General features: G+C 43.5%; 1 protein-coding gene across 1 annotated transcript in view; it reads left to right on the top strand.

The window, feature by feature from the left end:
• The window catches only part of CPS1 (carbamoyl-phosphate synthase 1), a 134,580-nt gene that overhangs the window by 84,409 nt on the left and 36,363 nt on the right, over positions 1–13,808 (top strand). Inside the window, exons 22-26 of the mRNA XM_075000834.1 lie at positions 186–327; positions 3,088–3,153; positions 4,885–4,948; positions 8,716–8,897; positions 12,663–12,857. Coding sequence (XP_074856935.1) covers positions 186–327; positions 3,088–3,153; positions 4,885–4,948; positions 8,716–8,897; positions 12,663–12,857 — 649 coding nt within the window. The remainder of the gene's footprint in view (positions 1–185; positions 328–3,087; positions 3,154–4,884; positions 4,949–8,715; positions 8,898–12,662; positions 12,858–13,808) is intronic.

The following is a 13,808-nucleotide window of genomic DNA, read 5'->3' as shown; positions in this document are numbered from 1 at the left end:
GTGAAGACATACTCTAGGACAGGGATTTGATGGTTTAATGTTAGCTGGGCCCATCTCTTCTCCCTCTTGCGCATAAGCACACATGCTCTGACAGCAGCAGTCTTTGGTACTGCCTGGCAGACCCAGGTTCACACATTCTCATCTGTTACTATGAAAGACTGTGTCTGTTTAATATTCAATCCCAGTGAGTCAATTCCAGAAGAAACACTGAAGAGGGCCAAACAGATCGGCTTCTCAGATAAACAGATTGGGAAGTGCCTTGGAGTGACTGAGGCCCAGAGCCGGGAGCTGAGGCTGAAGAAGAACATAAAGCCATGCGTGAAACAGGTACATTATGAAGCTTGTCTGCCCTTGCAGCACTGCTGTTGGTTGGAAGCTGGGGACTTGTGTTGATGGAAGAGACATGAAGTTAATAGGATGGTAACAGGGAAAGCTTTTGGGTGAAACTGTAGCTTCACAGAAATGAAGAGGAGTTTGGCACTGACTTTAATGGAGCCAAGATTTTCTTTCTGTTTTGTCCCCCTCACCCAGGCATCCCCAGCTCAGAATCCTGTTCCACAGCCCTTAATGGAAGGAGCAGGAGAATGCGCTGCCTTTCTCAGCTCCCAAGAGAGAGGCAAAAGACCCTTCTTCTGAGTGGCCATTTAGCTGCAGTGAAATGCGAAAGGCTGAAAGCACCAAGGCTAACCCGCTGCCTTGTGCCTGTGAAAAGGACAGCTAGCTTGTTCACTCTTGGAAATAACTGTTGAGAGGGTGATACTTTATTTTAAATCTCCCATCATTATGGGTTCGCTTGGTATTCATTGTGATCCTACCGAGCATAATCAGCTCATTTGGTATTCATGACGATGTCATAAGTGCTTTCATAGGTGTTCCATTGCCGTTTCGTCTTTCGGTTAAGGGATGCTGATACTGAAGTGCTAGCAGCTGGGTTTTGTCCTTAGGAACAAAAATCATTGAATGCTCTTGAATGTACTTGGAGGGCCCATCTGTACCCTTAGGCCTAATTCCAGATGCCAGATATCCTGCTGCTCTGCAGCTGGTGTTTTCCTTCCTTGTCCTCACCTGGCCTATACAAACTTGCTAAGCCTTGCAATAATACATTCCTTAGGCTGCGCTGGCATTGCAGTAGAATTAGTCTGTGTGCCTCACATTCTCCATAAGTTCATTCCATTTATGAATACATTTGTGGCTGCAAAGCATACGCTTCTACTAGGCTATGTCTGCACTCCATTCCTCTCTCGAAAGAGGAATGCAAATGAGGTAGATCAAAAATGCAACTGAAGCATTGATTTACAACTCTTGTGCTTCATTTGCATAATGTCTCCTGATCATGTTTCCACAAGAGATTTTTTTAGGAAAAAAAAAAGTGTAGATGGGGTTCTTTGGCGGGGAAAAATAATTTTCAAAAGAACCCTTCTTTCTACTTTTTTTCAGGAATAAGGATTCTTTCAAAAACTCTTTTTGCAAAAGAACCCCATCTACACAGTTTTTTTTTTAAATCTTGTCCGGAAACAAGTTTGGAAGAGATTATGCAAATGAAGTGTGAGATTTGTAAATCAGTGCTTCATTTGTATTTTCAATCTCCGTCATTTGCATTCCTCTTTCAAGAGAGAAATGTAGTGTAATTGTAGCCCTAGAGTCACAAAGTAGTAGTAGTAATAATCATATTGAATGGGAGATGCTTATCTGGTTCTAATATTATAAGGTCATATTATTTATTACTCACAAGTGTAGCCAGTGGGTATTCATGAAAATATTTGCTAATCCAGAAAAGTTTTTGAGTTATAGCAGGTAAAAATCCACACTAGCCATGCTCTATTGTTTTTTCCCTCTTGATTTTGCTCCTGTTTCAGCCATCCATTCAGGGAGCATTAACAACAACAAACAACTTTATGGCTGGCCAACCATATGTAAGGTAGAACAAGAGGGAAACAGTTGATGCAAATAGTTTGCGAACCACTCTCCTTCCGAGAATTATTCCTGCCCACTGTCTGATGAATGTCTGCACACAAGGAATATATTAGAAGAAAATCAGTATGGTTCACATACTTTTCCCAAACCGAGGACTGGGGGCTACATCATAGCAACTGTTTCTACCATCTGTCGTCATGACAATCCTCAGAAATAGTGTGTGTGTGTGTGCACATGGAAGCAAGACTGACTAATTCTTCCAAAAGCAGTTGACAGATGAGTAATAAGAACCAAAAAGCACCCCAAGGTCACCACGGAGCTTCTAAGTGCAGTGGAGCCTGAAAGATGAAGAGCTTGCTAGAGAAGGGTGTATCAGGAGAGGTGGAACTGGAGTCAGTGGGCCATTGTTCCCCAGGGGTGGGATGCTCTTGGTGATAGGACACCAGGGGCTTGTCTACACTACCGCCCTACTTGGAAGGGAGGATGGTAAGTAGGAAGTCAGGTGATTATTAATGAAGTGCTGCACTGCATATGCAGCACTTCATTAAGCTAATCCTCCCCTGTGGCAACTCCAAGGAGTAAAGGGACTTCAAAACTGCCCAGGCACTTCAAAATACCGGTGGGTGAGCCACGGCTGAACATGAGCCAGCACTTCGAAGTTTAACACTCCGGAGTTGCCGTGGTGGAGAATTAGCACCTCATTAATAATCTCTCAACGCCCTACTTACCATCCTCCCTTCGAAGTAGGGAGCTAGTGTAGACAAGGCCCAATTGAGCAGGAAGAGGAGTTAAGCTTTTAATGAAGTCTTGCATTTAATCTTCATTCCCCTTCTTCCTGTGCTAAGGGAACAGCCGGCAGCACTCTATTCACTCTTGCAGGGGGAGTTACAGTATTTTAGAGGAGAGAGGAATGCAGAGAAGAGAGGATTGATTTGCCAAGGAGAATGTCTCTGGACCACAGTGGCTTTCCCCGAAGGAGCTTGGCATCACGAGTGCCTGGGCAGCATGGCCAGAGAGTGGAAGCTGCAGCTTAGAGGGAGTAGTCTGAGAAGATTCCCCAAAGAAAATTGACTTGAAAGGCTAGAGACACAGGGGCAAGAGGTCAGGCAGTGAGCAAGCAGCTGGATGGAAACAAAATAAACCTGTTGACTACTCATAATTTCCCCTTTACAGATCGACACGTTGGCAGCAGAATATCCTGCAGTAACCAACTATCTCTACGTCACATACAATGGGGAGGTAGGTGTCAAATGCTACTGTACAGCTGCAGCATATACAGACATCTCCCATGCACCCCTTGGCTTCACTTGCTACCCCTGTGTGATTTAAAGCCACCAGCCCCACACCACCACTGGTGGTGCAGTGAGGCTAGAGCTACTTCAGGTTGCTAGCTCTCCACCATTGCTGGCATATCCCTGTGGCCTGGTGAAGGTGTAAGTAGAGCTGTCCTATCCATAGGACAGTTCTGGGCAGCCACCTCGGGCCCCACATTTTGGGAGACCCAGTGTTGGCTGCCCCAACTATCCTGTGGATGGGACAGTTCCCCCATAAGCAGGTTAGTCTCCAGGATCCTGGGCAGGCCGGGGCAGGCAGCAGGGTCGCTCCGTCCCCACTCCCATGGCTCCCTGCCTTTACCTGGGCGGCAGGAGCTGCAGGGAAGCAAGTGACCTAGCAGGCTGTGCTGTGACCCCAGGCCAGTCTGATTGCTCTGCTTCCCACTGTGTGTGTGTGTGTGGTGGGGGGGGCGGTATCAGAGCCTGCTGCTGCCCCACACCAGGTCCTCCCAGGTAATCCTCAGGGCTGCATCCCTTGGAAGGGGTTTCAGGGAAGGGGTGCAATGGGGTGGGGCAGGGGCTGGCCTTGAGGGGCACAATACAGAGAACTTCTCTCCTCCTTGAGAGTTCTCCTCCTCCTTCATGCACCCGCAGGCCCATGCACATTATGGAATGGCTCAGGCCATGGATGGGCTGTGGGCTGTGAGTTGGAAGCCCCGCCTTTGCAGGTGAGTGGATTCTGTCTCTTATTATCCTGGAGCTGTTCAGTCTTTGGTTTCTTTGCCGAATCTGCCAACTGGGGAACTATCACGGCCCATGTTGCTGGGTGTTTTGTGATGTAGCCAAACCATCCCCCAGGAGTTAGGCTAACACCACGAATCCATTGGCCACTGAATATGGTGTATGATGGACTTCTCTATGAAAACTATGGGCTACTTCTAGCTACCCTGACTTTACTCCATCGTGTAACTCTTATGAAAATAGTAAAGGAAACTTTAGCTCCCTAGTAGTCTGGCCTGTGATTATAATGTGCTGTGAATACTTCTGACAGAATACAGCGTCATTATGTCAAAACACCATACCCTGTATCTCATTTAACTGTCGGCCTTATTTTTCACTTCCACATCTTCCACTGAGGACTTTATCCCCTTGCTCCTCCTCCTTGAGAGGATATTCTCTTCCTCCTTATCCCTTGAGGTTCCTTCTTGTAGCGAGCTTCCCTGAGTGAAAGGCCAGGCACAGATCTCAACCTGGGTCTCTTATGCGGCAGCATTCAGTGCTAAGCAAAGGTGCTCTGGGCTTTCCACAGCTTAGGAAGGCTTTTACTGCTATTTTGTGGTACGGTGCCTTCTCCTAGCACTTGTGAGTCACCTTTACAGGTTGACTGTTAGCTGCACGTCATTATACTTTGAGAAAGAAACTTTCATAGAATAATGGGACTGACATATGTTATTCCAAAACTGTATAGATCCACAACAGCCATAATAGCGTGTGAGGGTCTCAGCTCATTGAAGTATAACACCATTGACTTGAATAGAGTTTCACCTGATTTACTTTGCACTGAATGTGATAAGACTGGAAACCCAGGTGTCTTGCTTTTGAATATGGGCTGAGCATTAGAAATGGTTTGTTCTTATAAATACAGAATAAGGGCTGCTTGGGTAGCTCCTCATGACATCTGTTTCTTCCTCCTTAGGAGAATGATGTAAAATTTGATGACCATGGAATGATGGTGTTGGGCTGTGGACCATATCACATAGGTAAATCTGCCCTTCTTCCACTCTAAGGCCACCTGGATTCTTGTGGTTCATTTAGTGCTCTTTTCGCATGGTAACAGAACATGCAAGTGCATTCCAAATGCAGTTTGCCTTTGCCATTTGATTGGGGCCTTCATTTCATCCCCAGGAAGTGAGAAAAGAGCCTTTTGTTGCTCTTCGGTGTAAATGAGATATTAGCACCTATCCCCGAGTTCCACAGATACGTTTTTTGTTTCTTGCCTGCAACTAACTCTAAGGCTATTGGAATTTAGTATCTTGTATCCAAATTTGTTGTGGTTACACTTGTACTAGTTTGAATGCATGTGTGCCAGCAGATGAATTGGTATTTCTGTTAATGACAGCATGTGTCTGTGTTCATCCTTTTAGTGTCTGAAGGAGTAAGTGTGCTGTTTCAATAGACCATTCGGTAATAAGTAAATACTTTTCTCTGTAATTCTTTGAGCTGGGCCAATGGCTTGCCATGAGTAATTTGGTAATTCCTACTTCTTCTGTTGATGAATTGTCCCCAGACAGCTTGCAATTCTTAACCTTTATTCACTCTTGAAAAACATTTGCTGTGCAGTGTTTGGACCATAAGTCATTCACAACAAGTTTGCAGAAAATCTTCAATATTTGAAATTCAGACAACATTGATTAGTTTCATGTGGACATTTAAATCATATGGTATGTTTCAGGTCTCTGATTCGAGCATCATAATTCTTCCAATCAGATTTACAATGTGAATATTATTCAGATGAATGAAATCAGAATTAATTCTCTGGGGATATTCTCTCTTGTTTGCTGTATCTGTGAACATCCATGCCAGTAAACCTATTAGCAGAAAGTAAACACAAAAGGGGCTGCAATGCTGTTGAAGAATTCAAGCAAATATTTGAGGAAACTATTTTGTAGCATTCACCTACAAGTGATAATTAGTTTGGATAAAGAGCATGGGCCTGACCTTGTTCCTGTATATTTTGTCCTTTAGAAAAAAGCATGAGCATCTCCAGTAAACGCAAAAGATGCTAAAGCATAGGGGTACAGTAAATGACTACCTGCACTTCTGAATATCTTTTCCTACAGCAATGAGCGTGCCAGTGGTTTCTTGCTTACCGATGGTTGGAAAATAGTCACAGAGGGGTAGCCGTGTTAGTCTGTAGCTTCGCAAATAACAAACAGTCCTGTCGCACCTCAAAAACTGACAAATTTATTATGTAATGCTCTAGCGGGGATATGACCCACTTTTTCAGATTATAATTTTAGTTATATAATTTTATAAAGATTCTTCTTTTAATCTGAGGAAGTGGGTCTTACCCATGAATGTTAATTGCCTAATAGATTTGTTAGTCTTTAAGGTATTACAGAACTGCTTGTCATTTGTGATTCTTGGAAAGCAGTTATACAAAATTTCATGTGTTGTCCCTTGTAAAACCAAAGAGAAGTTGTGATTCAGTGAGGTTCATCTCGCTTTCTCCATGTTCTTGTCATCACAGGACTAGAACTAGTCATAAATGGGATGAGCATATTTGCAAAACTTTCAGAATTGTTTCCAAATCTTTTAACCCAGAATGGGCCAATCTCCTGTCTTTCCCATATGCATTTCTACAATATTTAAATTGAATTTTTAAATCATAACTTCTTTTCAAAATCAGTAAAACATGTTAACCACACCAACATTTTCTTACTGTTTTTGGTAAACAAGAAATGTCAAGAGTGCTTTCAGTTAATTTTTTTAGTTGAAATATTGAAAAATATTTCTCAGGAAATTTTGTGAAAAACAAAATATTGATCATACCAACAGTTTCACACAAGATGTTTGTTTTGAAAAAATTCCATTTTTGATGGGGGATATCTGTCCAGAAGCTGAGGACCTGTTCTGTGCATGTTAACTATGACAACAGGAGCCATAAAATACTACTAAGTCATAACACATATTTTTAAATAGTATCCCATGATCCTAAATGGGTCTGTGCTTTGGATTTGTCATCTTGTCTTTTTGATAACTATAACGTGCCAAATTAAGATATGATGCAAACTGGCACAAATACATTGACTTCACAGGAGTTATGGTCTGTGTACACTAATGTGTCTCTTCACAGCTGATTATCAGTATTACTAATTGGCTGCAGTTCCTCTGCCTCTGGACATGGCCAATTACTGGATGTGTCTGGAATACACTTGGACACATTCTGCAATTTTCCAGGCTTAAATCCAATGCTGACGGCAGATGACATTCACAGCTCAAACCTGGAGCTGCAGACGCATGGAAGGACCCTTGAATAATTGAAATTCAATTAAAATGGCTGATGACATTTCATTGACCTGTCTTGGAAGGGGCCAGTCCCAATTTTGGGATATTTCTTTTTCTGTACTCAACAGCCCATAATGAGTGAAGGAAACATGCAATGCACTCAAGATTCTAGCTCAACAGAAACGTGGAAATTAATTGTGTATCAGTCAGCGAGTGACCTGTGTGCTGTTAGATATTGTGGGAAGAGCATTTCTGTGCCGTTTGAATTTCAATACAGAACTTGTAACACAGCTCTCTATAAAATAACTGGACAGATAGGTAACAACCATGTAACTCAGGTTGAGTCTAAGCTCTTTTTTTTACTAGGTCATAAGCATAATAATCTAATGATCTTCCTTAAATTTGAAAACCCATCATTCTCTATTTATGATTCTCCACTTATACTGCATAGCTCATAAATGTACGTAATATAAGCTAATGAACACCACAGGCCTGATTCCTCGTTGACCTGCATTTTATTTAGTCATTAACACCCTGGCAAAGGGCAGAGTTGCTATAAAACGTTCCCATTCTAATTTGACGACGTCAGTTGCAAGCCAATGGAAAAATCAGACCTACTCTCTGTTAACTAAACAACATGTACTCTAACAGTGTTCCGGTCTCTAGACCAGTGTTTTTCAATCTGTGGTCTGGGGAGTCTGCAAACGATATCTAAGATTTCATAAGGGGTCCACATTTCCATTGGAAATTTTTCAGGGGTTCACAAACAAAAAAAGGTTGAAAATCTAGAGGTAAGAAGCAAGCATTCTTCCTATCATTTTGCTTTCCTGTCAGACGTGTGGGTGTGAGCTTTTCCTCCTCTTGTGGCCCTACTGCACTTTATGGAATACATGATAATCACAACTAACACAGCACAGTGAAGCTAGGCACCTCTTAGCTCCTGCCTCTTGGCTTAAATGCTCTTCAGACAAAGGCTACATCTAGACTAGAAGCGTCTGTCTGCAGAAGTTACTGTTGCAAGAGATGTTCCGATAAAGCTTCTGTCAACAGATCCTGTCTACACATTAAAAACAGGTCAATCTTTTGATTTGTTCTGTTGACAAAAGGGCCCCAGGGAACATCTGTACAGCAATTTTGTCAACAGTTTCTGTCGACAAAACGCATTTTATGTCTAGAAGCTCTGCGGGTTTTGCGTACATGTAGCCACAGTGTTTGTGTTGGAAAGGGGCAGCAGCTAGCAGGTCAAGACAGAATAGTACACCTGTATGCATGCTGTCAGACAGACATGAAGGAGACCTCTCTTCCCTGACCTGTAGAGCCAGTGCACATGACATGCTTGAGAACTTCTATTTAAAGGGTCTTGCTATTACCAAGCAAAATCAATTAGATTTCTCAGCTTGACTTCGTGAGTGATGCTGTTCTTTTTATTTAAGCTTGGCTACTATAAGTGTTTGTCTTTGTTTCCCGCTGCTGCTCCTTCCTTGTCCTTCCTTACTCTTCTGCCTCTTTCTCCTGACAGGCAGCAGTGTGGAGTTTGATTGGTGTGCTGTCTCCAGCATCCGCACACTGCGTAAGTTGGGCAACAAGACTGTGGTGGTGAATTGCAACCCAGAGACGGTAAGCACAGATTTCGATGAATGTGACAGACTGTACTTCGAGGAGCTATCATTGGAGAGGATCCTGGACATCTACCAACACGAGGTAAAGAAAAACAAATCTAAGCAGCAACAACCAAAGTCCCTAAAGCAAACCTGAGTTCTCAATTTCATCTCCCTGCCAGGTTTGCGGGGGGGTATGCTCTAGGGCTGTTAGCGCTTAGACCCATTTTACTCCTGGCTGCTGTTTCTAGCTGAGAGCGCCACAATGCTGAATAAAGATTAAGTGATTTTGCAAAGGAGACATATGGTGCAATATTTGCAAGCAGATTTAATTTGTTGCATAGTCATTTATTGCCCAGATTTTCTGCCCTTGGAGTTCCGAGTCTTGTCTTCCAAATCTGCAAGCACTTAGGCTTATGCTTAACTTGAAGAACATGGAGCAACTCACATGCTTAAAACTAAAGTGAAATGAAGGGCTTGCAGGGTCAGACCTGGTAATGTAGCGGTTATATGCTGGATTATTTCCAAAGGTTGGGGCTGGCAAATGGTAGGTGGATGGGCAGTGAGGCAGAAGGTAAGGAATTAAGGTGACTATACTGTTTCATGTGCCTTGAGAATTGGACCAATAATGTAGTATGTGTCTTAACATGAGAGTCAGAAATGAGTCATGGGGGCGGGGAGGTGACCACTCTGAGAGGGGAAGAAATGAATGAGAGAGAGAGATTATTTTCGAGAGGGGCCATAACTAGATGGGGAAGGATTTGGACAGATGTAGAAGGGTTGAATAAGGTGATTCGTTCTCAGTCCCAATTTGGAAAAGCTGGAGAGCCAGTGGCATAAGTGTTTATTGTCCACAAATGTGGACTTCAGGGTTGAGATTTGCAAATGAGCCTACTGGAATTACACACTCAAGCCTTGTGGAAATGGGGTGGAAGTTGGCTGCCTAACTCCCACAGTGTTGTGAACCCCAGCCCATGCTGCTGTGGATGTGGCTTATTTTGACATTTTCCCAGCTCTCTGTTCGGTGTGGAACAAATTGAGCTGAACTACTGTTTTGCAAACAGCAGCTGGTTTCTAAAGACGGTTTTGCACCTTGGTCATTTTCTGATGGCACACAGCAAGAAAAAAGCCTATCACATCTATAGTCCTGTTTACTTGTTCTTGAAAACCATTCAGGAAAATGCAATCTGTGTCCATCTTCAGAATGGCTTTTGCTGGCAAGGAAGGAACCATTGACCTTCTCTCCCCTTTCGACTTGCTGTAAAGGGTTGATAAAAGCACAGACAGGAGTGGAAAAGTATAGATCCTGGCTAGACTGATGCTCATTGTGACTCTGCTCCTCAGAGCAGAGCATTGTGACTGTCAGCCCCGTTCTGCTCACTTGAAAAGCTCACATGTGGTTCATCTAAATAAGCATCTAGCATCTCAGTTATTTAACAAGAACTGAAATTCTGAACCTTGGGTGTGGGGAAGATTAGTCTGTCAGGAATAATGCTGATGAAACACAGCACATGTTAACTACAGGATCAAAGAGAAAGTAGAGATGGGTGATGAGGGAGCAAATGCTCATTTAAACACAAATAGCTTGGTAATTAGCAATGAAGGTAAGAAAATGCACAGAAGAGAATAATGGGTTTGTATTGAAGTCTGGTTTATCTGCTTAAATTCCGCCCCAGTATGATAGTTACTCTGTGTGAGTCTGAATGGATATTTCTTGGGCCAGATTCTCACCCAGGTGATGATGCTGACAGGTGTGGTGCCTGTCCCTGTCAGATCTGGGACGTTTTATGGTGGCACCTGAATTTGAAGCTGGAGTCTGAACTGAAGCAAGAGACAGAGCTGGAGTATTGTGTAAAACGGACATTGCCTGGCTGCCCTGACTTCATTATTTGGATGTTGCCATGTTTCCTTGTTGTCACTCTCACCTTAATGGAGTACCTGTAATTTAGTGCAAGAGGGATTAATGGATTTGGGGAAGATGTGAGAGGCAGCTAAAACAGGTTAGGTAAAGGGTTTATTTCTTAAACTTAGTTCTTTCATGAGTTGAAATCATATCCCTTAAAGGCATCTAGATAGTGTGATGCTTAAATATTCATCCAGGTAACCTTAATTTGCTCTGTAATATGCCTCTACATATTTTAAATTGCTTGGTGGTTTACTGTCTCCTGTACAGACCTTAAATCGACTTCCTTGCAATGCCAGCTTGGTCTTTCTGCTGTATGTTAGGGAGATGTTGTGCCATTAGGGTTACTAGGCAAATGTCAGATTATATTGTTGAATGAACCCTTACAATCATTGAACCTTAGCTCTTATTTAGTACATTCCATCAGTGAACCACAAAATTTTTGCCAAAAGAGGGCAGAGTCATTATCCCCATTTTACAGATGGAGAAACTGAGGCACAAAGTGGGGAAATACATTTCCCATTGTCTCCCAACAGGACAGTGACAGGCAGGGGGATAGTTTCAGAAGCGTAGCTGTGTTAATCAGTAGCTTCAGCCCCTCCCACTTCTCCCCCCCCAAAAAAAGCAGTCCTGTAGCACCTTAAAGTCTAAACATTTTATTCATTGGGTAATGAGCTTTCGTGGGTAAGGCCCACTTCATCAGATTCTGAAGCAAAGGGGGTGAAGTCACTAATCATTAATAGGACCTCTGGAAACAGTAAATTGAGTTCAGTGGTATGGGTGCCATTCCCACAAATATCAAATGTGAACAAATTGCCCTTGTAATGCATAAGGTAATTGAGATCTCTGTTAAATGTGTCAGACTACAAGTTAATTCCAATTCAGATGTGTCCCCTTGTAATCTGGTGTTAATCTAAGACGTAAACTGATGTCATCTAAAATGAACAGCTCCAGTCCATTTAACCTCTCTCCATACGGAAGCTGTGCCAGACCTCTTATCATTTTTGTTGTCCCCTGTACATTTTCTCACTTTTAATGTCTTTTTGCGATGGGAGGACCAGCACTTCATGCAGCGTTCAAGGTGTAGGCCCCCTCACCCCTTGCATCCCCCATGCCCACTGCTCTCCTATCTCAGCTGCACATGGCTCAGCTGGCCCACTCACCCTGCCTGCCTACTGCTGCAGTCGTAGTTTTGGGGGAGTGCCATTGTTCTTCACACAGTGTACAGTCAACTGGTGAGACTCTTTGGCAGTATACGTTGTGAAGGCCGTACATATAACCAGGTTAAAAGAAGAATTAGATAAGTTCCTGGAGAATAGATCCACCAATGGCTATGAGCTATAAGGGTCAGGGATACCATTCCATGCTTTGGGTGTCCCTAAGCCTCTGACTGCCAGAAGCTGGGACTGGATAACAAGGAATGGATCACTTGAGGATTGGCCTATTGTGTTCATTCCTTCTGAAGCTTCTGGCTTTGTTCTGAGCTCGTATGGCCAGTCTTCTCCCCTTATTATCTAACCTGCACCAGACGTAGGGGTGACCCAGTGCATTTCTTCTCCAGAGCAGGGAGGAAGCTCAAATCAGACGGTGACTTTGGCCTGGCTTTCCTGAGGAAAAAATGGCATGTGCTTCTCCCGCGTCAGCTACGATGGGGTTAAATCCTAATGAGGAGAAGGCAGTTTGTGGTTTTAATGAGTGAGTGGGTTGAGTTAAGCCCTCAGCTCCAGCATAGGCTTTGCCTTGACCTAACTATATGTGAAAGCTGCAAAGTGCTTTGTTTTCTCTAAGTACTCTGAATCATTGTCTGCTTCCTGTGGTGCTCCTGGGTCAGCGTAGCTATGCACAGCCCCTTGCACAGGGCATGCTGTAAAGGAACCTCTTACTGGACCATGCATAGCAGCAGCAGGTAACAAAATAGCTGAATGGCTGTATCTCTTACCACTCTTTCCCGGTCTCTGCCCTCAGGAGTGTGCTGGCTGCATTATCTCTGTTGGAGGGCAGATCCCCAATAACCTGGCGGTGCCATTGTACAAGAACGGAGTTAAGATCATGGGCACTAACCCTATGCAGATTGACCGAGCAGAAGACCGCTCTGTATTCTCTGCTGTTCTGGATGAGCTGAACGTGGCTCAGGCGCCCTGGAAAGCAGTCAGTACTTTGGTAGGTTGAGGGGACGGCGGGGATGGGTTTTCTAGGATGTTGTCCTTGAATGTGGTAGTTAACAGGTTATTTTTACAGGGCTTTAGTGGGCATTGAATCTTGGTTTAGGAAGCACCCTACTTCTTGTCACTGCTGATTCCCCACCCTGACACTTCAAGTGCAGGTAACGGGGGCTGGCTAGCCAAACAACACTGCTACACTCTGTCCCTGTGCTTCTCAGAGACAGAAAAGTTCTCCTGATTTTCATTGTTCCCCGAGCAATCAGTAGCTGCACCACCAAGTAGCTGCCCCCTTTCCTGACAAGAAATCACTTGGAATTGATTGCCTGAGAGCAAACCCCCCAACCTCCTTTTCCCAAAGAGTAGGAAAGAAATAACAAGAGCTCCCCACAAAAAACAAACAATAAAAGGAAACAAACAAACAAACAAAAAACCCAACAGCAACAACAACAAAAAATTCAGGGAGCTGTGAGCTGTCTGGTAACATATCTGTGGCCGTGCACGTAGTTTTAATTCCCAGCAGTACACAAAGAATCAACCACTACTTGTTGGCTAAGAAAGAAAAACATTTCTTATTATTGAGACAAGACTACTTTTGCAAGTATTACACAGGGCTTGTTAGTTATAAAAATCCCCAAGAATTGAAGAAAAACACAGGGGTTTTCTCTGGGTCAGATTCTTGGTTACAGGAGAGAACAATAGGAATAAATAACCAGTTCAGACATAATTTCCAAACCCCCAAACAATGAAAACAACAAACCTTACATGGCCACTTAAAACTTTTTGCTGCTCACATTTTCTGGTGAGCCCAGGGGATCTGTTCTGAAAAGGCCCATTTCTTCCCCTCTGTCCCTGGAAAGATCTCCCTCTTTTTTTCCTGTTTCTTAACAAAAAAGATACCTCTGTGATTCAGTTTCAGGTCTGAATTTTTCCTCTAGCTCCTGCTGGCTCT

Source organism: Carettochelys insculpta, chromosome 8, assembly GCF_033958435.1.
Source record: "Carettochelys insculpta isolate YL-2023 chromosome 8, ASM3395843v1, whole genome shotgun sequence".
Taxonomy (NCBI): Eukaryota; Metazoa; Chordata; order Testudines; family Carettochelyidae; genus Carettochelys; species Carettochelys insculpta.
This window is presented reverse-complemented; position numbering and strand designations above follow the sequence as displayed.